Raw genomic sequence first — 25,373 nt, forward strand, 5'->3', positions numbered from 1 at the left:
ATATGGCTTTCGTGTCAATAACTGCTGAAGCAAATGATGAGGTGTCAAGAATTGGGGAATATTATCTGGCGATGATATCTTTTTGCTGCTTAATTTTTAGGTTGGCTCATTCACTGCAAGCTTAGTGGGAGCAGAGCGGCTTGAGACCGTGAGATTTAGCCAGGCCAAATTGCAGTGTGGTGAGAATATGCGTGGGGGTTTACTCAGGAGAGGTTGTAGAGCCATAAAATGCATTCAACTTTTAAGCTGTCCTTGTGAAGTTGGGGTGGGCTTTGCCTAGCCTGCTTTGAGTCACTTAAATCTTGGTTTATTTGGTCCTTGTCTTGCGTCAGATTAATGAACTGGCAAAGATAGGTATATGCTGTGGTGCAAATCTGAATACTGGGTGGCTAAAGTTACCCCATGCTTCCAAGAGTTAATGTGGAAAAGGTCTAATTCTACAAGGTCTTTTATAAGTTGTTCCTGGTCATTCTACACCATGTTTTGCCTAATCAAATACAGAGATGACAGATTAGCCTAATAATCCACCCGTGTGACAACATCTGTCACCAAACTGTGGAGATATAATGGTCCCAGAGGAGAGGATGGAAGAGGGGGAAGACTATCCCAAACATATTTCCTGGTAAGGATCCCTGCTTTATTTAGCAGAGAAATGGAAGTTACTCTACTAGCCATTAGATAGCATGACATCGTAGCTCCGTATCGTGACCAAATCAGTCAGCAGTAATGCAGTAGGGCAGAAAAGACCAGAGCTTTATCACTTTCAACCAACGTACTCATTTACACTTACAGAAGGACCTGTCAAAAGACTCTTACACTCAGGTGTGACCAGATGCAAGTTTGAAAGGATAGTTGCTCAACAGGAATACCTTACTGGCAGAGTGTGCCTGGGTAGAACCCAGAAGTAGTTCTATGGTTTTGCTTTTTTTATTGAGCAAGGGAAACCATGTTATTCCCGAGAGTGCTTTCCGTTAGAGTTGATGACTCTGGATCAACTTGTGTGATGGAGAACCCAAGAAACATCAGGTTAGCATCTCCAGTGAGAGCCGGGAATCCTGAAGATACTGTGGTTAATGGCACTTCCACACTGCAGTCAGTGGTTTATATTTCTGTGTGTTTTTCATGGATATTTTAGTCCTTTACCAAAACACATCTCACATCTTTTCAACTTGGAGTAGCTCTAATGAAAACAGTACAAACTTGGAAGACACCTATTTTTTAAACCAAGTAGATGAAGCAAACCCTGTTTTACTTTGTTCTTTTCAAAGGAAGCATGTTAGCAAAATAGTCTTATATGTCTGACATTTTTGTATAATTTCTGTGGTAGATCCCAAAAAACTACCATGTGGCATAAATGAATCACAAACATGTCTGACCTTTGTGTTAATGTAAGTGGTGCTCTTTATGAGGCCAGAATTATTTTGGATCCTGGAAATGTGAATCCTGTGGTACAGTATGGTACTCTCCAGTTTCAGACTTAATATTACGTGTATAAGATTTTAATTCCATTTTCTAAACCAATCTAATTCAGAGCAAAAATTTCTCCAGGACTTTGCATATGTGTGCATGTATGTGAAGATATTTTGCATAGACCACGATGCACCCTGACCCAAAGTGTGGTTTAGAAGAGAAAGCCAGAATTTGTAAGTCTGGAGAATGACAGAAAAGGGGGGTTCTTTTGTGTCAAGCTGGATTGTTTTTAATACCCTACAGCAGTACCACGCTAGAGGAAGAGGAAGCTGCTTCTATATACCACTGAAAAGAGGAAAGAAGTGATAAGCATTCCTCCGCTCCTCCTCAGTCACTGTGCTTCAACCCAAGAGAAACATTGATTTTGTTTTTGCTCTGTTAGCAGTCCAGGTGCTCAACTCAAAAGGCAGCAAGTCTGTTCTGGGCTTTGAAACCCCAAAAGGAACGCAGGTGGGTCCCCTGGTAGTATTCATAGCAAGTAAAAAGAAGTAAATGTGTAGTCCCACTTATGTCGTGATCAGGGCGATTGTGCTCTTCACAGCATGCATTTGCACAAGAACTAAGCATTCTGGATGCGTTAAATTTTTAAAAGAACAGTAATGGTCTCCTCTCCAATTTCTGTTTCTCTCAACCAGGTTCATATGCTCACCTCACTTAAGGCACCTTGTCACTGATGTTAACAGCACTGGCCTAAAACTTTGCATCTCAGAAAAACCTTCTTAATTGAACAAAATATGGCTTTTACAGTCCATATAAATTAACCTCTGATCTTATGTGTATTAGTACTGAATCTGCTTTTTATACATAGAGGTACAACACATGAATTGACAGAAATTTCTTGAAAGGTGGAAAGTATTATGTAAAAGGATGATCATTCTTTGTTCTATTTTCAACTGGTCTGATGGTGTCACTTCCTTTCAAAGGAAACTGTCAAGTACGCTGGTTTTGTTTATTTAGGGTTTTTTTTAATATTTTCATAATATGAAGCAGCTGCTTAAAAAGTTAATGAGAAATACCTTCCTTTCTCTGCTTTGCTCTTTGGCCTTTCAGGAAATTTCTATAGCTTCACGGCTGTCTGGACCGTAAGATCTATAGAGCAAGCAGCACCACTGCCCTTCCTGCAGGAGCAAAATGCAGTGAAGGGATGCTGTGGTCTGATGGGTTTTTATGCTGGTGTAGCCGCTCCTGCTCCGAAATACGGCAGCCGTGTGCTAAGATGGATGGATCCCAGCTAATGTGATGCACAGCGAGGGCGCAGGGTGCACACAACGGGGACAAGACTTTGTTCCTCTCAGTGGCACTGCAACAGGTATTGCTGCTTAGCCTTGTCAACGTATTTTTGTCTCTATACAATAGGAGAAAATTTTAAAACAATATGAAGGAATTCTGACTCTTCATCCATTCTCTTTCAGTCATTGTAAAATGCCTGGATCAGGTCTTGATCAGTTTAAATAACTGGAGTTTAACACAGAATGGTTTTGGTTGCGGTCCTCTTTTGACTTAGAAAGGAATTAATTGGAACACTAAAGTGCAGCTTAAAATACCTGGCTGGAAATTGCACCTTTAGCACACTGACATGACATTTTACTTTGCAGACTAGACTGGCACAAAGTTCTGATAAAATAGTCCCAAGAAAATTAACCTTTCTGTTGGAAACTTGAAAGAGGGAACTATTCCTCTGTTCTTTTGTTTTCCTGTCCTTACAAATACACACAGCCTTAGGTACAGTATAAATATACACAGTCAATTTCATTGTAAAATAATCGCCACACTTTTATTGGTACAACACTTTCACCAAAAAGGGTTATTAAATAAATGCTACAAGCAAACAAACACCTGCTCTCTTCCTACCCAGAATATTGACCCGGAGAGCTCCCAACTACCCACTCGGACAACACAGACTAGAACCCCTCTACACTGATTTATGAAAGCAGAACACGTATCCGGAGTGTTTTCTTCATTTCTCCTCTTGAAGAAAATTCATTCTGCAGTGTACTGAGAAGGAAACATCTCATGCTTATGGTAGCCAGAAAGCAACACTGCATTTGACTGCAGGCAAACTGGGTGGTGACTGGTCACCCCCCAGTGACGTGCCTGCCCTTCCATTTCCAGGGTTCTGCTCTGCTCACAGTGAGATGCGAGTAAAAGCAGAGTGGCCGTAACGCACCCTGCGGTGGGTTCTTTGGGAAGTCTAGTGCCTGCACAGCACAGTTTCCAGAGGTTTCTTAAAAAACAAAATAAAAGCCTACCAGCTCCCTAAAATCAATTCTTTCTTCTATGGTGCATATGGTGGAGGCTTTTCTCCAGGCAAGAAGTAAGTCGGTGTATAGACGGCTGGAGCATTGGGGGGAAGACCATAGCTGGAGCTGGACTGAGATGGAGGCTGAGTTTCTTCTGATAAAGAAATGTCAGTAGATGATGTTCCTGGAAAATTGCTGGCAGGCTGTATAGAGACAAAGAAAAATACCTTCTTCAGTAAAGGATTACAACCCGATTTGCAGCCCTGCGTTAAGTGTTATATAAAAGTCCCATGATTAAATTTCCCATGCATTGCAGCACAACACTCACTTTAGTTTTAAAGCACCTGCCTAAGTATAGCAATGATGGCGTCTAGTGAAACAAGACAGATTCCATCTGTAACCCAAGTCACTTCTAACAGACATTGCGCTTACAGCTAGGCAATGGAGCAGAACAGGAATTTCTGCAGGAAAAGATGCTCTCGCTTCCTGGGTGACGCACTGCACCTGACTGGCTGATTAGGTTAAGTGTAGCTGCTTGCTTCCAGGCATCACTGTGAAATTTAAATTATCCCAGGTATAATTAATCTCATTTATAATACTTGCATAAATTCAAGGTCTTATTCCTGTGCTAAATGCAGACTCCTCCTAAGAGAAAATTTTATAGGTAGGCATGTGTCTCCCTGTAGGTCTTTCACTTTGGCTGTCTCAGCTATAAAGGGGCCTTGGCTGAAAGAGGCACGAAAAATAGATAGAGCTTAGGAAGCAGCCCATGTTCAGGAACAAGCAGAGTTTGTTAAAACAAAAGAATACATGTAGGGACTAATGTTCTGGATAAAATCCTACCACTGCTTTAAACCAAGTTTTGTCATTGATTTCAAGAGGGTCGGGATTTCACTCCTCCCCTCATATGCCAGTCCATGGGCTTCACCAGAAGAGTTGTGCTCAGCTCCCCGCAGGTTCAGGCCTAAAGTGCCTGAATTTAAAAAAAAACAAAACAAAAAGTAGTAATCATGAATCTTTTTCAAGGCAAATGAAAAATCCGGGCAAGTAAGTGCTGCTCCCTGCTGCTAAAAAAATTTATATAGTGACCATCTAGAAGACCAGTACCAGGGCTGGCACTTGGACAGTGGCATCTCAGAGCTGCCCAGGGCTGGCAGACCCCTGCCTACAGGGCCTGGCTTCTCCGTGGGGCTCCGGGTGAGCAGGGGCCGCTGCTGTGGGTCAGACCCCCGTGGCGAGGAGAACGTTGTCCTGCCTTTGTACAACAGGGTGACACAGAATGGGGACGTCCTGGCAGGAAGGTCGGTGATGCCCTTTAACTCTGCAGGAGGCAGTGCAGGTACACCGACAGACCTGCTAGCTAGCTCAGCTCCAAACGTAGTTACTGTGCTTTTGGGTGGTTTGAGGAGGTTTTTTATTTATTTTGGAGTTGTTGCTTCCCTACCCCCTCAAACTGCAGCCACTGTTTCCATCTGTCTGCCTGGAATTGCTTCTGTAACGCGTTCTCCTCTGGCAGGAATGACTGGCACAACCTTTACTGCTGTCATCACCACCAGTCCCTGCACAGCTAATCATTTACCTGACCAGTTGGCGGGCCTGTTCCCCAGACTAGTTGTGACTGAACTGTACCAGTAAGGGATGAGCAATTTTGTTAGCACACGCCACAGTAAACAAAAGAAATGCTGGTTACATCCTTGTCAAAAATGCATTCCTGTTACCACCCTTTCTTGTTTGCATTTGGATGACATCTGCTTGTGGACAAGGAAGCATGAGGTGAACTGAGGAGCGTTTACCCCCCAGCTCAGGTTGTGGTTTTCTTAAAGACTGTTTGCCCCTCCAGCAAGCAGTTATTCAGTGAGAGACTGGATTCAGCAGAAGATTAGGAATGAATGTGCTCAGTGGTGGGAGCCACAGCTGAACGCGGGTTCACAGTCTTTGAGCTAACGGAGCTCCGGTCCAGGCAAGTGGGGGCAGCGCTTAGGCTAGGCGTGTTGCATGCCAGACTAAGCCAAGGTGGGATATGTTCCCAGGAGGAGGAACTACTGCTGTGGATTTCCTCTGGTTAAGGTGAGGGTTCAAACTAGAGTTATTAGTTGGTAATTGATTGCTAACTGCTTTACTTCATTAGGTGGCATCGAGTCACTTTTTTTCTTCCCTAACTCTTAGCTGAAGGTTTTGCTCCTTTTGTTGTATGGAACCGGCACGTGTGACCCTGCCCCAGCTGGGGGCAGGTACAGGACGACGTGAAATGCAGGGGCTTAGGGACAGTGTTTAGCCAAACCTTCGGTGAGCCAAAGGGGACGCTGAGAAGTGTGTCTCGGGGCCTTTATGTGGATCTTGGTCTATGTGGAAGCAAAAACGTTATGCCTTTTGAGATGCCCAAGGGCACCCTCTGCCAGCTGCTCCAGAAGTGTGTGTGACTCTCGTGTAGACCTTGGCCCACATCAACCAGCTGTATCTTTAGGCAACTGAACTGCACCCCTAGGACACAGGGTTCAGCCTCGGATTTTGGTGTCTCAGTTGAAGGCTTGAGAACGTAGATATCTACGCGCACAACATAGTGACATGTAGCAACTGAATCCCACCCCTCGTCAGTGGAAAGGCCTTTGGGGTGCATTCGTAGCACTCACATCATACATCTTTAGCCTGAGATTATCCACGTGTGGCTCGCTCTGGATTTTAAAGGGTAGACCAGCTCAGGCAGGCTCTCCTACACTATGGACAGCTAGAGCTCAATTCAGTTGCCCACATGTAAGCATCCAGCCCTTTTGGGATGCCATGGGATATCGCAGACATCCGCACAGATGTGACACAGGGACTACAGGACCTGGACCCTCCCGGAGCGGCAGCAGGGGCCATGTGGCTACCTGATCTCATGATCAGGCAGCCCTAGATCCCTACGTGCCGACAGCCCCTGCATTTAGCCAGATGAATCCCAGCCCCAGGGCCCGTAGTTGCCTTAAGGACTAGGACCAGTTGAGCAGGGCTTATGAAGGCCTGAATCCAGCAGCTGGGCACTGCTTGGAGCACTTGGGTCATGAAGACCTCCAGCCCCATGGATTCAGCCCCCAGCTCTCAAGTAATGGAAGCGGATAACGGTTAAGCTTCTGGCTGTTCCTAATTTGGCCTGCTTCTAATGTTCACCATTTGTAGCTTTGAGTAAGGTTATTATGATTTTTTAACTCATATACTGATGCAGAAATTACTTCTCTCCAAACTACAACATAGTGAGCTCATACATGCAGAAAGGTGGCTTGCCTCTTCCCCCCCCCCCGGAAAAGGATTAAGCACTTTCCCTTTTGGAGCCCAGTGCTTCTTGCTAACCTCTCCTGGCTTGGGGACAGCTGGTGGTGTCTGCCTCTGGATGTTATGAAAGGGAGAGAAGACAAATGAACACACTTCTTAGAAAAAGCAGAAATCTAGGAAAAGTACTCTGTTTTGGAATGCAGTTAAGAATTTGGGGTAAATATGATATATTTCTGTTTCTCAGCGGACACAGGACTGAACAGTTACAATTGATCCTCATGAGTACTTACATGCATCTTTTCAGCTTAACTGCTTTCTTTCATCTGTTTTTATCCCCGTCTCTCTCTACTCTTGGCTACGTGCTAACTGAACTCTGCAGAACAGCACAGCTTTTCAGCTAAAAGCAAACAAAAAGAGATGTTCTTTTTTTCCTCTCAACCCATGGTCTCCAAAAGTGCCTGGCCCCATTTATGTTAATAAATAAGACGTGCCAAGGACTGTTCTCTGGCTGTGAAGCCAACTGGCACAGCACATATCACATCCCTACAGCTGAACTCCTACCACCGAACCAGCGTGACTGTCTGTATGCACACTACCTACCGGGAACTGCCCTTGCCGGCTTCTGACCCCTTCCTGAGCATTGCTGGGAGACTGTTAGGTGGTCTGGGCCAAATCCATACCAGGAGCATGCTAACAATTCACTGGTGTGGATGATCATCATGTCCCAGTACTTGTGCCTGGTAGCTTCTTGGCCCTGAGCAGATGTAGCGCAGGAGGCTGTGGGGAGCTGGTCCACAGCTACTTCATGCTAAACATGCAGTGTTTTCAATTAACAAGTATTGCAAAACTTGTGGTACCCATTGGTCTAGCACTACACAGCCAAAGTATAAGAAGCCATTGGACAGAACAAAACAGTCTTACTGTGCTTTAAAAAAACTAAACTCCTACAATTGCTTCAGGGTCCCAGTACATTCAGCTATTTACCAGCTCACCCGACATTCTTCACCTCACTTGGGGGCAGAAAAAAAAAAGCAAACACCATCCTCAGCACCACTCCCTGCATTTTCCAGGCCAGCTCTGGCTGGACGCGGCACAGGTTTGGAGCCTGACTTGCACCTCATCTTTCTGAAAGAAGCGAAGCAGTGTTGACTCCGTTCATGTTGCATCCCCTCCCGCAAGGGGAGAAAGCTGCACCTCTGGCAGCTTTCTGTACCTGTCTCCCAGCGGTGGCCTGTAGCAGATGATTATAGGAAGCTAAAAGAAAAAGGGCTCCATCTTCTGATGAGGCCCTGTTGGTTCTTGTGGCAGGCAGCCATGTGGGGACTTGCTGGGCTGCAAGTGACACCTGAATCCCTGTATTTAACAGCAGCCGATGTTCCTAACCCTTCATTTATACTCTTCCACAACATTCTGTGGCATTTGAATCTTCTCTGGTGTGTAAAAACACTCCCTATTTCACAGACATTTCCTCCCCTTTCTTGTCTCCTTTCCGTCTGATGAGTCCTAGTCTACTTATCTCCATATTAAGAGTAAGGTGCGCTAAGGTGTGTAAACTTTTCTGCCAAATCCTGTGTGTATCAGATGCTTCCTTTGGCTTCCTCAGTGCCTCTGTTGCTGCTTTATCTTGCCCAACATGGGGGCTGTGTTCACCTTCATGACTGCTGCAGCGTGGTTCTAATCCCACACTGGGATTCCTGGTCAGCAGACAGGGTCCAAAGGACAACCAGAGAAAAGCTGAGATCTGAGAACAGACTTGAGCACTCGGCCCAGACTAAGTCATCCCAGAGTTGGGATCCAACTTCCTTGCCTCGTTTCAAACACCCAGGAGCCAAGATCTACCACTGCAGAGTTTGTACTCAGTAGCAGCTTATGCTTTTCTGATGAAGTAAGAAGGGTGCCGTTTTGTACTGTACCTGAAGAGGCAACGGGTAGGATGGATACGTAGAAATAGTTGCTGCAGAAGGACAGAAGCTAGCATATGTCAGGATCTGCTGGGCAGGATTGTACAGGATCTGAGGAGGAGGTGCAGCACTGAAAGCAATTTGGGACAGAGGTACCTGTTGAGCACAGAAGACAACAATTTATCAGCACGGTGCAGAAGGGGCTGGAGCAGAAACTGGTCCTAACACAAGCAGCTAGGCAATTTAACAACTTGCTATTTTCCAGCACAATACCAGTACTACAAGAAAACAAGGAGCAGACAGAATGAGAGGAGGGTGTATCTGGAGTGAATTTTCTGACCAGAAATACACAGCTATTTTAATCTTCTTCCCCTGGAAAAAGACGGCTGGTGCTTCCCTAGCACCAGTTACAGAAGCACTGGCAGGACTCCAGACCCGAGACACCCTCAAGAGCACAGCATGTAGCTCTGACCGCCTCTTCTTATTCACTCCAGCACCAAACACCCAGTCCTTCACAATCTGCTGCAGACTCTTTCCAACAGAAACTACCTGATGCCCTCATTCTCTTCTCTCTGCTTTCATACACAGATCTACAAAGGTCTCCCTTTCCAGACCATTTGCTCTTCTTTCACAGCTCCCTCTCGCTTGTGAAATGGAGTTTGCTGCTGGCTGTCCAATACCACCCCCCACGTGCATATCTCATTCCTACCGCAGAAAATCCTTCATCGTATCCCATGGCTTTATCGGCATGTCCCTTAACTGCAATGTGAGAGGAGCTTTGCAGGAAGAAGTAACAGCTCATATTAAACCAGCTAATACAACTGGGGGAGGAAAAAAAAAAGAGCAAAAGCTAAATGTGAAAGGGGGCTTGTGTTAAACCCTAAAACCCTGTGCTATATATCCATTTGTGAAGGACAGTAGAGCTCTGTGAAAGATTTTCATGTCCCTCTCTTTTGCAAAGTGAGACAAATCCAGTGGTTTCTTTTCTCTCCTTTGTTTTTGTTAGCAGATTCCTCTACATGAGAGCATGGAATTTTCTTTTTACTGAAATAATAAAATATGGTGGTTGCCAAACAAATGCTGAAAGCAGCAGCCAGGATGGGTTGGGGTTTTTTTTGGCATTTCCTTTCAGTTTTATCAGTGAGAGACATAAATCACTGCATCCTCTGGAGATAGTGTGAGATCTCTCTGTGATTGAGAAAGAGGTACATTAATTGTGTTTGTAAAAGAAAAACATCATCTAGGTCACTGACATACCACATGAGGTTACCTGACAATCTATGCCTTAGCTCTCTGAAGACACTTAGCACCCCAGGAGCTGGCGCAGAGAAAGGCCAGTGTCAAAAGCAGAGAGCCTATTTCATGGCAGAAGGCAAGTCTCTTATCTTCAAGGTACCCTCCTCAAAACACCTCCTTCCTACCCGCCCGGCTGGGTGGATACGGTGGGGAGAAATGGAGAGACGCTGCCTTTCAAGAAGCAGCTAATGGGCTTGCCTCAGACCAAAGGTTTGGGGCCAGCGACGTGGCCGACCGCAGCCGGGGCTTGGCCCATGCCCAGAGCAGCAGTGCCCGTCCTGGGAGGAGGGAGGCCCTGCCGCGATCAGATCCTCCTGGCTATGGACGTAAAGGCGGCAAGAAACGCTTTTTTTTGCCCAGTGTGAAGCACAGATGCCTGTTCTGCGTCTGTCACCAACTCTCTGGTGTGGGTCCCTTCGGGTGCTGCTGTCCTTCTCCCAGGAACCTCTCTTGGTCCTCTTACGTTCTCTCCGTCTGCAGCAGCAACACTCTCCGATTGCTAAGGATGAACATCACGACAGCCCTAGAAGACAGTTTTGGGGAGTCACCCACCCCAAATCCACTCATCAGAGCACCTTGTTATCAAGCTATCCGGTCTCAGCCTGGAGCCAGCAATGATTTGCAGGAACTGAAGCTGGTTAAATGCTTTTATCAACTATTCCAGAGATGACACTATGTTAAATTCGTCACACAAAATAGAAGGAGACATTTTAAACTGAACCACCACCCAAGTCAAAGAGATAAGGAGCTGTGAACCGCCAGGGAGCTGTGGGGAAGCCAGGTAATGCTGGGGGGGGCTCTCTGGCCGCCCCCCACCCGGCCATGCAAGCTGCTACCAAAGTGTTTATTTCTGAGCCACAACTACTTTTAACGTCAGACTGCACCCTTAGGTGCACGAGTGCTAAGACAGGAACACATGGCAAGTAGCTCAGTAATTAGGGGTTCATTTTGTTTTCCTTCTTAGAGCAGGGTGAGAGAAGAAGAGAGGGGATAAGGGAATGATATTTAATCTGTTCAGATTCCCTTGAGGACTCCAAGCAGGAGACTAATTGAACAAAAAAAAGCCAGCAACCCCCCCAGGACCATCAGTAGATCTGATTAATGCAACCCTAAACTCAGGGCAGGCAGATTCCTTGGCAAGGTGTGTCAGGAAAACATCTACAAGTCATCAGATGAATACCGGGGCAGGGAAGGCAGTTTCTAGATTAACTCTTAGAACCAGCAAGTGAAGTTTTCCATGCATTTTTTCATCTCTGTCTTCTGTAAGAAATAATCACAGTGTTTTACCATTTTGGATACTCCAAGTACATACTTCTGTTGACATTATATCTTAATCTGCTTTTTGTTAAAGGTGACTTTAAGGTAGCTGCCTAGCCGCCATCCTCTATCCCAGCACACTGTAGATCTGAAAAGGAGGGTACGTCGTAACCACTGCAGCTCCCCCAGCACCCAACAGATCACAGAGGACGGCCCGATGGGTGACACGGGAGCCACTGAGAGTTGACACCTTGGGGGTCAGGAGAGGATGAAATGTTTCCCACTGAGCCAGCACAGCCCTCTGGCAGGCAGCAAAACCGCGGGGAGCATGCCAGGGTCTGCAGGGAATTTGTCACAAGAAAGAAAACCCGCAACAACCACAACAACACTTTTTTTTTTTTTCTGTCCAGGAAATGTGATGGGTTTAGAGGCAACGGCACTGTTTTGCAAACTCTCCCCTTTGTAACATGTTTTGGCTGCCAGCGTTCCCCAGAGATAAACACGATGTTTTTTTGTTTCACTAGTCAGCCTGGCTCTGTGTTTTCTGGAAGCCAACCTCGGAGCAATGCCCTGAGGCCCTTCAGCGGGCTTTGCAGCTCTCCCTGCAAAATGCCAGTGAACATTTCAGCGGAAAGGTGACATCCTGAAAAAAAGAAAATTGTTCTCCTGCACGTTTTGAAGGGGATTTTTTTCTTATTTCAGTCCCATGCCCCCTTCTCTCCCTCTTCTGCTTGATGTTTTCTTGGCCTTCGTCTTCCCCCAAGAGTTACTCCTTTCATAACAAAAGCAAGCAGCAGATTAGCAAACCAGCTCCGCTGTGTCACTCAGAAGGACCCTGAAAAAGCACAGGCAGGAGCAAGGAGCAATCATTGCATTTTAGATTGCTGCTTTAGTAACACTTTCACAAGCATAGCATGGCTCCTGTGCTGAGGTAACTGACACCAACTCATCTTTCCCTTAAGCTGGCGAGGGTTTTGTTTCTGCTCCCGCTGCAGAAGAGACATTAAACAGCTTACTCAGATCAGGTTTGTAGCTGGAGCCCTGACAGACTTGCTCTAGCCAAGCTGAGGGGAAGCTGCACATCTACTGCTGCTGCGATTTCCTTGCATGGCTTTATCCTTGACCCAGGCTCTGCACCCCAGCAAGGGAACGTGCCAGGCTATGGTTACCCCAGCTCTCCCAGGAATGTCTCCTAGCCTTGGTTTCCCTCGCAAGCAGTGCAGTGACGACCGCCGCACAGCACAGAGGTGTGGGAGCTCATCCTGCTATGAAGCATCAGCCCAAATCCCACGTAAGCTTTGGTTTGTGTAAGACGATTAGGTGGACTCAGGCTGGCTCCCTGCACCCTTCCCCACCTCAGGGGAGCACTAGCAGCTCCCACAGGTGCCCTTCGTGGAGGCACTCGCAGCCATCTGCTAGGCAGGGGAAAATATTTAGCAGCGCTGGAAAGCTGTAGTGTTCTACCAAGGACTTACTGTAGATGATTCCTGCCTTCCTCTCCTCATGTAGCTCTTCCCCTCGTTTCCCACTGTCATCGTTTCTGTTCCCCTTCTGCCATTCCTCCTCTCACAGGGAGGGGATGAATTAAGCTGGGAAAGCTGCTTCCACTCCTTCCCATCAAGCAGCTGCAACTCTTCACTGGCTGGCTGCAATTTGTTATCAAGTCCTTGCAAGAGTCCCCTCACATAAAGGACAGCGCAGCTGCACATTTCTTACATGCGAAGGCTCAGTGTGCTTGTTTGCCTTAAGCTAGAGAGAGGAATATTTCCAGCAAACATTTTGCAACACTTAACAAAGGTGAATTTCAAATAATTCATGTGGTTCTGCTCTGTCACATGGTTTTAAGCACCCGACACATGTTGTAGATAGCCTAGACTTGCTTGCTAAGGGATGCTGGGGGGTCAGAGCAGGGCCTGGATGGCCTCCAGTCTCACTGGGTCCTTGGCTCACTGGCTGCCAGCTCTGAGCAGCCCCTTCTCTCTAGTCTGCCCCCTCCCCAGCGCACACCTCACCCGTCTCTCTTGGTTTCTCTTCCCTGCTCCATCCCTCTCTTCTTTCCTTTCCCCTGTCTTTCTATTTAGTTTTCTCCTCTGGAACAGTCACCAGAAACCTCATGGATCTAAGATGACCTGTGCTGCTATCACACCTCCCTTTGGCTCCTGTACTTCACCCCCATCCCCATGCCTCTGCCCGTTTAGTTTGGAAGCTCTTTGGGCTGGGACCATCTACTCTTCTGAGTGCCTAGTAAATCATAAGCCACTTGGTCTTTAGGCAGTGCTTTAGCAAACATGACCACTGACAGTGATAATCCCAGGAACAGCAACTTCACCCTTTTAACATGTCAGAAAATGTAGGCAGATGAGGCACTGTATTACAGAATCCCTCCTAGCACACGGCCTCTTCTGAATGCAGTGGTGCACAGCAGCACATGGTGCTGTGGCACAGGGAGCAGTTAGAGGATAGCATTCCTTAGTGAAACAAGAGGAGGTTAATGTGACCTGACTACAACCATTTAAATAAAAACTTGAGTTAATCCCCATTCTTGGGAAAAGATCTACATAAGGTTAAATAGTCACACCTAGGACTTGAGTTTTACATGTTAGCTACAAACTCACATCCTCAAACTCTGTGCTGGCCCACATGTTCAGTGCTGAATTAGAGGGAAAAAAAGAGCCACTAAGTGAATTGCCAGCATCTGTTCACACAGACGCCTGTTTTTTCCCTTCCAATCATGTATTTGACCAGGCTTGACCTACTTAGCTGTGAGCAGCTGGCAACAGCTTAGCCTAAAGATATGACTCCAGACTCCCAGATCACACAGGCAACATGTTTAAAGTGTCTCCTTTGTACACTTACGCTTCCTTGGTTTTAACCTGCTTGATAACACCAACAAGCACAGAAGTCCTCACAGAAGGCAAAAGACTGAGCCTTACCATATCTTTAAATGCCCCAAGAATGGCTGCCGTAATAATCCCCAGAAACAACCCGATGATGTTGAGGACTGTGGAGGACCACAGCAGCCTATAGAGGTGAACCACGTCCTGACAGCCGCTCACGCCGAGAAATTCATAGTAGCTGGCAGACTGCTCTGAACTGAAAGGGAATGCAGACAACGTCACTGCTGTGGGAATGGTTTTGCATATAATACAGAGCACCAGAGGATCTGAATCCCTCCTGCTTACTTTCCTCTTTGGCAAAGGACTTCATCCATGCTCCCACCAAAGAGTGCTCAGATGAACTGGAGAAAGCTCTACTCTAGACAAATATTGGCTCTGTTAATGCCAGCATTAGACACGTAGTCCAACGAATACCAACCCTAGTTTGGCTGATTGCTGTTGTGCACCAGCAGGGACTCTTTTCTTTTTTTTTTCTGAGGGTCTCTGAACACAGGCATAGTCCTGGCATATGGATGCTGCCCTTGTCATTTAGCTACCAGCTAAAGTATGCTTCACACTGCTTGTTTTGCCAGTTCACCTGGAAATCTTCTAGCATCTTTAACACTGGGAAAGGCAAGTTGCTTAAGCATTAATTCAACCACAGGAAGGGAGATTTTGCCAGCTGGCTACATTTGTTTATGGTGTCTGTGGTTCCAAATTAACAGATGCGGTTCCAAATTAACAGTACAGTATAAAGTTGTGCCTTTACACTATGGAATGTACTATCCAGAAATCTTTGTTTGTTTCTGTTCCTACATTGCACTGGTTATTGTAAATCAGGCATGTTGTGCAGTCAATCCTCATTGTCTTGCTGAAAGTCAGAAATATCCTACTGCAAAATTTGAAACCACAGTTTCCTGTGGTTCTTTCCAGTACCTGCCTTAATGCTAGCCCACTAACGAGCTCCTAGAACAGCTATTTGAGTTGGAAAGATGTTTTAAATGCCAAGTCTGGTTTTGTACTGTTAGGAAATTGCCATCAGCTTATGGTGGAAACCAGAAGTGAGAAGTTTGTGCTCACTCTTCTGTTCCTCCATGGGGCAGTAAGTGGGGATGGTGGTTAGGGAAAGCTCTGCAGAGGAAGGTATCAGCATGGAGAAACTCACAACATTTCTGGGAAGAACCAAGCCGAGCACGGCAATTCCTGGAAATGTCCAATTATTTGTTGTGGGGCATGGTTCTGGCACTGCAGATCCACTACCGTTGAGTTCACTTAAGCCCTATCATGAGCCCAGACATTGCTCAACTAAATAAACCTCTAGCTTCAGCTGCCGTGAGTCTGAGGAAATCTGAGTCGCAATCCTGCCTGTGTACCGGTCTGTTGCATGACTGACACAAGGTCACTTTGTGAGATTGTGTCTCGTTCTACTGTCTCGTTCTACTTCTCTGTAGCTGTCCTACGAACTGGAATTGCCAAGTCTGTAGAGCAGCAAGACTGCTTCTTTACTCCAGATTTGTCCATGCCAGTGCCATAAAATCTTGCTGTGCACTGTGGATTGCTGACAATGGCACTCACTTTGTGTCTCTTGTGTGCATGAGAAATATGCATGCATAGAGGACTTCCCTCTAGTCCCAGATTTCATTTTGCATCTCTAGTTGAGTCAGGATCTGGGCAAGAGCAGAAGCCTTGTGTAGAAGCCTCATTGTGCCAGCCTCATTCCCCTACACCTAAAATGTTCATGTCTGGCAGCACGCTAGCCAAGGTTTACAGAGGACTGAGGTTATTCAGGGCTGCTAGCATGTGAAAAGGAGGCAAAACCAAAATAAAACAGGAGACATAAGAAGGAAGAAAGATGAGAAATACATAGAGGGAAAGAAAGAAGGCTGACTGTGGGTGAACTGTAGAGGGTTGCAGAGGTTGCATGATTGTGCATGATAAGATGATACTGAGGTGCGCAGAGGGTGAGTCAGGTAGAAGATCTGCTCTGGGAAATTCTCCCCCATTTCTTGTATGCAGCAAGACATGATGCTGCTTGCAGCTGAAATCTTTGTGTGCCAGGTGGCCAGTCAGTTGTGCTAGTTCATCTGTCTTCCACATTATAAACCCTTGGACTTTACTGTGATGTAGTTTTCCTAATCACCTTTTTAACTCCTGTTAAATTAATGCATGGCAACCCTGTGCTAACCTTTGGCTGATCTTTGTAAGCATATCCAGACATTTCCTTTCTTATCTTCTGACATCTCATGCTTTGGTAATGATGAAGTCAAATGGACAGCTTCAGAAAACACTCACAAGACTCTCTGTATCTATCCTATGACAATTTAGCAAAATTCCATGCCTACAGAGGCTGTTGGTAACAAAAGAGCTCTGCATATGCCTACAACATGATCTCTGCTCATGGACACCTATGTTCCTATTCATTCAGTTTCCCCCAGCTTGGTAGAAAAAAAAAGGATTCATTAAATCTAATGGGAAAATTGCACTACAACATCAACAGTAAATCTTGACAAGAGCTATGACTGTGGTCGATTTTGATCACACAGCAAAGAGCTTCTGGCCATATTTAAAGAAAAAGAAACTGGAATAATGCCAACACTAATATGCAACCCCTGACCTCTTCTCTGCTGGCATCAGGACTTCAGTTGTGGAGGAACTGGATCGCTCAGCATGCAAGTCCCTTGTGTTGCTTCTCCCGGCCTAAGGGCACCTCCCGTTCCCCCCCAACATTTAAGAGGAGGGACAAACAGCCAAGGATTTCTCAGAGGCTATTGACTGCACACAGGTACTTACTTCTCACAGTTGTACAGGTCACAGCAATAGCACGTGTTGCTTTTTACTTTCAGCTGGCACTTGCTGTTTAAGGTATAGCATGTCACCTGCCAAAAAAAAAGAGACTGACTTTTATTCTCAGTGTTTCAGTGTTATGTGAATCATCGTACTGACCACAAAGAAGCAGCTACTGCAGTGTTAGGTTTTATTACCTGTTGTGCAGAAAGATCCTGAGATTCCAAAATCCACGACTGCAGGGCAGAAGGACATCCCTGAGCTCCCAGGACTTTCATTTGGGATGTCAGCCCCAGACTCTCGGGGCATTTGCCCCATGGAGCCCAGAGTCCCCAGCAGCGACCTGCAGACAGGGCTGCCGGAGTTTTCAAGCCCTTTGCTGCACTGCCTGGTGCTGTTTTGCTGAGACCCAGAGTCTGCAGCTGTGAGATGCGGATCCCTACGGCTGTGACGCAGGGACCATGGGTCTTGAAAGATACACCACAGCAAGCCACTGAAGTGGGTAAGAATACCACTCCATTGTAGTGGGAAAATGGGCAAAGAAGCCGATTTATCTGAACAGCTTCCAATAATGGGAGCTCGCTCCTTTCAGTAACACCCTCCTGAAGAAGGAAATAGTTAGGAACAACAAGAAGAACAATCTCCAAACCCACAAACAAAACCGCTCAGAAAAGATCCAAGCACTCCAGCAAATAAGTGCCATTTACTGCAGGCTCTTGAATAGAAAACTGAAAAGGTTTATTTGTGTGAGCAGGAATTGCAGGGATGGGCAGATGTTAGAACAATAAAGGTAGGCACACGTAAGCCGCTCTCCATCCAGACAAGAAATCATTTTAATGACTCCTTAAGTGTGGTAAGCATTAATCACTTCTATTTGGCACTACAGACCAATTGAAATATTTTATATGTAAGGCTCTTTTTTTCCCTGAGATTTTTAGCTTATTGACTTTGAAATCCTGGAGAACTGTCAGGTTTTAAAAGCTAGCAGGTCAGAAAATACATTCTTTCTATAGTTTTTATTTTGATAGAAAAAAGTGGACTGTAACCACTAAGAAGTATTTTGTTCGCAAAATGCAAATAAAATGTATTATTGAATGGAAAATTCCTCATAATGAAAAAGTAGAAGCACGCTTAGGAATACATGACTGCTTTAGAAAAGCTTCTGTCAGTTCTGTTTAGCCATGAATGTGTTTGTCTGTGGGATAGTCTCCACAGGAGATGTTAAACCAGATGTTTCTCAGCTCCTCAGTTCGGGATCTGTGTATCCTTTTTAGTGTGAAAACTGCCACTGTTGATGAGTCTGTACTCCTCACGTGTTTGTTCCCAGCAAAAAGCAAAGCCTTAAACACACCCACTCAGCACCAGAGAAAGTTCATCTTGCAGCTGGTCTCAGACTTGCCACACTTGTCCTTAGCAGGATTTGCTTGAGCAGTGGAAGTTGGGTGACAGAGCTAAAGTTAAAAGGAAGTTAAAATGATGCCTTGGGATTGCTTTGCTGCCCAGGACAAGGCTGTACCTGTGGTTAGTGTCTCATACAAATCAGCTCTTCTAACCCAAAATGGAAGTCAGGTTATAAAAGGACAGTCTCAGTCTAGGTTGCAATCTGGAAATGGAGCTCACAGCTTGATACAGATACATCCACTTGTCACAAGAATATCTCACCCTGAGACAGGACCTCGTTTCATCAATCTTGTTCTGTTGTGTCTGAACTTACCAGAATTTCACATAAGTGCTTTGTTGGCCTGAAGTCACATTCAGCTGCAGCCATCCTCAGCCTAAGCTGCAATTTACTGCAGAAGAGGAGGGTGCTACCATTGACGACTGTGTTGGCTTAATCAAGATCCCACTCAGAACTGCCTGAAACATCACACCTGGCTACTTCTCAAAGCAGTTTGAAAACTGATCCTGGAGCAGAGTGTGCCAATGCATCCGCTACCACAGCCATTTTGTTGGGATGCCCTAGTGCTTTTGCACTGAGTGGAACCAAAGAATTTGGGTTTCACCCTCTATATGCAGTCAAAATGGCTAGCACCTCCATAGTTAAAATACCCTTTTCCCATTACATGTGCATGATTGGGATTGGAAGGCTTCATAAGATGGAGTGGGCTGCTAAAAAGGTGGTTTGTCCTGATGCATGGCTTTGGGGACCACTTCTGATAGGAAATAAAAGTAGTTTTCCCCTCTCCAAGCATCAATAAGGCCAGTTTGCCCCTTTTTACTGCAGAAGGCTAGAGGTACAAAAGAGGGAGATCAGCAAGATCTTAAACATGTTTTTAGCTGCCTCTCAGCTGCAAGACACATTATTGGCTAGGGGAGTTACTGTAGTTGTCTATTTTTATCACTGCATTTTTAAAACATGCAAAGAGCAAGACACTCCTTTTTAGGAGAACAGTGAATAAACCAAAATAAACAAATTACTGTGTGGTGTGAGCAAGGGTGGTGGAAACAGGCCATTTGTGGGTATTCTGCATGTCAAGACCTATTATTTCATTTCAGTGACCAGACATTTAGCTTTTTCATGTTCTGGATGTTTATGCCTGTCTATCCCCTCAGCACCAATTGAAGAGATGTTCTCACCTCATGGTAATTGCAAGAAAATTAAATTCTTTCTGCTTTGAGCAAAGAGAAGAACTGAAACAGGCAAACTACATGAGCTGGAGACCACTCACAGGCTAGCGATGGCAATCAAAAGGAAACTTGCACTGAGTAAACAATCTGCCTTCCTAGTTAGGTGTTTGCCTGGCATGCAGAGCATGTCCCCTGCTCACTAGCTGGCTAACTTTGGAAAAGCAAAAGCCAAGTTAAAATGCCACGGATCATTAACTAGGAATTAGCACGTGCTGACTCTAGATCAGTGGACAACCAGACAAGAATGTTATTACAAACTAACTACACTTTTAAAAGATGGGGAGGGGTTGCCAGAATAGAGCAAGGAGCTCTGGGTGGCCCAACTAGACATTCCCAGAATCTGCAGAGCTGGCGAAGCCTGCCTGGCCAGAAGCCCAAGGCTGGGGTCACCTGCAGGGAGTTGTGGTCAGTGTGACACTAGCTACAGGCTATTACAGGAATCAGAAGCATTTCTCAGGCCATGTCTGTGTCTGAATGTGCATGCACACTTTAGAAGAGGATGGATTAAAACTTACAGGAAAGGGTGTTGTCACAGATCATAAGTTTGTCTGGGTAGGTCTTCAGGCAAGGAGGTCAATGAAATATTTTTGTCATATATTTTCTGGAATCAACAATGGGGTGCCCTAGCAGCAAGATTTAAGGAGTATTAGCTCCTTACCCTGGTAATATACTTTGCTAAGCTGTCTAGAATTATTAATGGTAACATTCCCCATACACTGTTTCTCAGCCATGGGAGGAATGGTGATGAAGGACATCTGGGTTTAGCTGTTCTCAGTCCTGCTCTGCTTGATTTTCTTTTCACTCCCACCAATTTACCGCAATAACAAAATGAAAAATAGGAAAAGAAACTAAATCTGGACTTCTCAGGAGGCTAGCCATTTGGGTATGGGCACTTTTCCGACCATGTTAATGTCATTGAGATAATAAAAAAGCTGCATTCAAACCACTGACATTCTTGGCCTGTGCTGGATAAATACAGAGGAGATTTGAAGTCTTCTGGACAATGCAAATGGATTAATTTAGATATTTCCTATTCCACTTGAAGTCTACAAAAACCTCCTTAGAGAAAGATGCCAATGTGACAAATACATTCCAGACAGCTATTATACAGTATAGATGGACTAGGAAACATTCCAGTCTGAGAGTAATGTACTGGATAGAAACACTGATGATGATGACTCAAAACCTCACTGGTTGTAATGATTTGCAATCACCAGAGGCTTGGAGTAGAGCGGGGAGTCACTTGTGGGAGAAAAAACAGTCGGGTTTCTATCAACCCGTGACCTACATGCACAGACATGCTCTCAAACACCTGCCTCCCTCCTCCCCAGCCCCTCAAAGCATAGCAGCAATGAACACATGATGAGGTGAGTTTGTTTACCTCTGTCTGGTAGGCATCGTATAGGAATCCTATTCCACTTGAATAAAACTGGCACCTTTTGTTATACAAAGGTCTGGGTTCCTGTAAAGAGAAAAATAGCCAAAAAGGTACTGAGTCTGGAGGAAGCGTGAAGGCACCACGTCCCACGTCCCCATGCCAGATGCTTACAGCTCTGTGGAGCTGAAGCCAATGCAGACACTTGGGTAAGCAGCTCACACACCCCTGTGTTGGCTTTCTTTCCAGAATGGCTCTCCTCAGGGTTACATTTTCCTTCCTCACTCTGCCACTAAGCTATGTGAGTATATTTTTCTCTGTACCAGTCACCTCTTTTAAGGAGACATCACCCCTGGCATTTAAGCACTTCCTTGCTTGATGTCAGACAGTACTGCTCTATAAGAATGGTCCAGCCACTCTTTTTCATGGTACAGTTTCTTACCCAGCACAAAGAATTACTTTGCTATTCATCTTCAAGATATGGGACTTTCTTTTTAAAGGATTTCAACAATGTCCATAGTGAAAACAAAGTAAGATAGCTAATACTTTAAGCATGCCACTTACTATACACACTTCAAACCCCAAAAGCAAAACAAAGAATAACGAAGAAATGAAGGCATAAAGGGGAAGTAATTCCCACTGTTTGTTTTTGCCTTATTTTCCATTTATGCTTACTGCAAAAGATACATTCACTGCTCTTATTTCATATTTTGCTTGTAACAGTTCCCACAAGCTGATACAAAGGAAGAACACAATGAAATATCCTTGGCCAGATGGAAGATGTGTGTTTCTGAACTTGGCGAATGGCCACTTTGAAGGCTAGAGGCTGCACACCTCAGTTTCAGGACTAGACCATATTTGCCTAGGGAGGATTTGATGACTGAAGAGTCCTCTGTGACCAGATGTCTGTCCCAGAACAAAGTGTGGGAATGACTTATGTTGGCAAAAAAAGCCTTGTTCAACTTTCTGTCACTTATCTAGTCCTGGTCTGTGCCTTCAAAAGCACTCAAGTGCTCCCCAATATGTCAGTCAGACCACTTCCAAGAGAGAAGATGCAAACTCACTCGTTGACATCCCCTCTTTCCATGCTAACTTAAAAGCAAAGGACTACTTAAGTTGTTAGCGTAAATCTATGCTGATTCATTTTCACTGCATTTTAAACCTTTATGAGCCATCCAGGAATAACCCAGAAACTGCATAAAGATCTGCACTACTTAAGATCACTTCTGAGTATTCTTTGCTTGTTGGATAATGAAGTGTGCGCTGTATAAATCTGCTGACCCAAAATACACAATCAGTTAAAATGCAGAGCTAGGCAGGAATGCAGACAGGTCAATGAATAAAGCTCATCCATCAGCTTGTTTGCCTTTCTGATTACTCTGGCAAACCCAAGGAAGTTTGGACACCAACTCCCAAAGGTTAGGGAAAGGTTAGCTTCCTGCATCCAAAAATATTTATTTATATTACACAAGTGTAAGAAAAAATGCTTCAGTAACTCTTTCTCTAGAGGAAAAGCAAATACCACACAAACAGCATGCCATGTCTTGAACGAGGACAACATTCTTCCATGGGCCTGCGAAAGCATTAGCATTAGCCATGACTTCCAGGGACAGATGTGGTTGGGAGGACGAACAGGATTGTAGTTTCTCTGCTAGCACAGCAAGCATAGTATCAGCCAAAGGCTGTGCTGCCCTTCTTTCATGGAGTATCATACTCCAACTCTGATTTCATCTGTTGCATGGGGATGAAATGAGAGAGAAGGGGTGTGAGCAGTAGAAATGGCTTTTTCTGCCATGAGAAGTAAATCCATGAAAAACTACTGTCCATCATGTTCACAAAAATAACAAGTTTCAGTTTGATCCTGGAAGATCCTGGAAGGGGCGATGGTCAAGTGTTCTCAATCCTGCTGGTGAGGAGAAATGGCTTGAGGAGGGCTGGACGGAGCCAGGAGGTCAAGGACTGGCTGTGCATCTGGTATGAGCGACAGGAATTTGGCTTTTATGACCATGAGAGCATCTTTCATGATCAAGGACTTCTTGGAAGAGATGGGATCCTCCTGACTAACCAGGGCAAAAGCATTTTTGCCTACAGTCTAGTCAACTGGTGATGAGAGCCTTAAATTAGGAGCAACAGGGGAGCGGGATGAGGAACAACAATCAAGTGAGGAAATAGTGGACCAATGGGACAAGTGAAGTGAACAGGGTGATGTGGACAAGAGAAATCTCATAATCAACATAACAGGGCTAAATGGGGCCCACTTCAAGTGTATGCACATGAATAATGAAGCACCCATAGGACAGCACAAGGAAAGCACTCATCCCTTTTCTAGGCTGCTTAGCACTCTTTGAAGTGTCTGTACACTAACACACACAGCATGGAGAACAGACAGTTGGAGGTTTGTGTGCAGTCACAAGGCAATGATCTCATTCTCGCAGACAAGCTGATGAAGTACAGGCTAAATAAATGGACAGTGAGGTGGACTGAAAGCTGGCAGAACTGCTGAGATCATGGTGGTGTGATCAGTGACATGAAGTCCAGCTGGAGGCCACTCAACAGTGGTCTACCCCAGGGGTCAATACTAGGGACAATATTGTTTAACATCTTAATTACTGACCTGGCTGATGGGTAGAGTGCACCCTCCACAAGCTTGTAGATGATACAAAACTGGGACTGTTCAGCCTGGACAAGAGAAGGCTGAAGTGTACCTTATCAATGTGTATCAATATCTGATGGGGGAAGTAAAGAAGATGGAGCCAGACTCTTCTCAGTGGTGGACAGGAAAAGGACAGGAGGCAATAAGCACAAACTGAAATACAGGAAATTCCATTCAAACATAAGAAGAATCTTTTTTACTCTATGGGTGTATTGTAGACAATCTCCAGAGATGCCATCCAGCCTCAGCAGCTCTGTGATTTTGTGAAGAGGGTCACAGCCCTACCTCAGGGTATAAGCACATTAACAAGTTCTCTCAAAGTATCATAGGTTGTGAATTTAGCAAATATACCTTAGCACCTGGAAACAGATGCTCCCTGACCTTACCTTCTGGGCATGCATGCCCTTACTACAGGTCACTGAGGAGTGACACCACCACATCACACTGTGAGGCTGTGTCTGGTCCGGAACGCTAAGATCCTCCCCTCAGACACATCTGTATTTTTTTAAAGGCAGTGAGAGAGCCGTCTAATCTGCCTCCAACAAGTACAGGAGGACCTTCACCTTGGCCCTGATCTCTTGGCTCACACAGCTTTCCTACCCTTTACACCTCCTTCCTCTTAAAAAAGAAATTGGTCCTTTTATTGGTTTGGTCTTTGAGGGAAAAGACAAACATGCTTTTCATCCAAGTATGCTTGTGACTGGAAGCAGCACTGTTCCCTGGGGAGAGAGGTGATTGATTAATCCATACCAGCTATTATCGCTTCATATTGCTGTGCAGCAAAAAGGTCAGAGCTGTGACATAGAAGCGACCACGGTGAATACAGTTAATACATCTGCATGCACAATCGTAGCAAATGAGGACTTCATGCACCTAATTTTGAAAAGCAAGCTTGCTGCACTAGTAAAGCCAGCTTTCTGCATTCAGTCTGTTCTTCTAAATGCATCTGTATGTGCAGTCAGTCTGGTGACCCCAAATCAAAATAAATGAGTGATGATCAAGTGTCTAAAAATACCAAAGATTAGATAACATTGACATTATCCAGACACCCACAGAACTCAACACCTAAAGCATGCAGCTTTTAAGTCGAGGTACACTGGGGAATGCCAAACGTTGCATTGGTAAAAGCTTCCATTTGAATTAGATTTTCATGCCACAGAGGTGCTGTGGTCTGTCTGTATACTAAGGCGTTTATATGAATAAGGCACCACACAGACATTAAAAAGTGTTTAAAAATTATCCAACAGTATGTCACACCACATTAACACCCATTGGATTTTATAGGGCCCTCTAATAACATGAGCAAATGAGACATACTTCAAAGCTATAAAAGTATTCCTGACTGCTCATAAAATACTTTATATTTTCATATTGCTCATTGCAGACTCTGTACGACTATAGGATACCTACCAGTCCTTCATTCTACTCGATTCTACTGCTTATAGTAATACTGGTAGAGACAGAGCTACTTTTACATACCATAGTGTGTATATATATACTATAGTATATATGTCTTTCACCTTCACAGTTGCTTTAAAGTATATAGCAACAATATTCTGTTTAACTAATTTGATATCCTTTGACATCAGGAACTTCCTCAACTGCTGTTATTGGAACAGAGCTATGCAATACCTCTCACTAATGTGT

At 45.0% G+C, this 25,373-nt stretch overlaps 1 protein-coding gene and 1 long non-coding RNA gene across 5 annotated transcripts in view; both read right to left on the reverse strand.

Moving 5' to 3' along the window:
* Nucleotides 1–3,698: 3,698 nt before the first annotated feature.
* Nucleotides 3,699–25,373, reverse strand: part of TMEM255B (transmembrane protein 255B) — a 71,353-nt gene continuing 49,678 nt past the window's right edge. For all 4 annotated transcript variants that reach the window (XM_069770198.1, XM_069770197.1, XM_069770200.1 and 1 more), the window contains 5 exons: nucleotides 21,080–21,160; nucleotides 17,077–17,162; nucleotides 14,344–14,503; nucleotides 8,870–9,013; nucleotides 3,699–3,913 (listed from right to left, as the gene is read on the reverse strand). In XM_069770198.1, coding sequence (XP_069626299.1) covers nucleotides 3,746–3,913; nucleotides 8,870–9,013; nucleotides 14,344–14,503; nucleotides 17,077–17,162; nucleotides 21,080–21,160 — 639 coding nt within the window. In that variant the 3' untranslated portion in view covers nucleotides 3,699–3,745. The remainder of the gene's footprint in view (nucleotides 3,914–8,869; nucleotides 9,014–14,343; nucleotides 14,504–17,076; nucleotides 17,163–21,079; nucleotides 21,161–25,373) is intronic.
* LOC138681902 (uncharacterized) lies at nucleotides 17,175–20,722 on the reverse strand. Its single transcript, XR_011322111.1, has 3 exons — nucleotides 20,214–20,722; nucleotides 18,785–18,860; nucleotides 17,175–17,672 (listed from the first exon to the last, which is right to left on the reverse strand). It is a non-coding gene; the product is annotated as an uncharacterized lncRNA (long non-coding RNA).

Source organism: Haliaeetus albicilla, chromosome 25 (genome assembly GCF_947461875.1).
Source record: "Haliaeetus albicilla chromosome 25, bHalAlb1.1, whole genome shotgun sequence".
NCBI lineage: Eukaryota > Metazoa > Chordata > Aves > Accipitriformes > Accipitridae > Haliaeetus > Haliaeetus albicilla.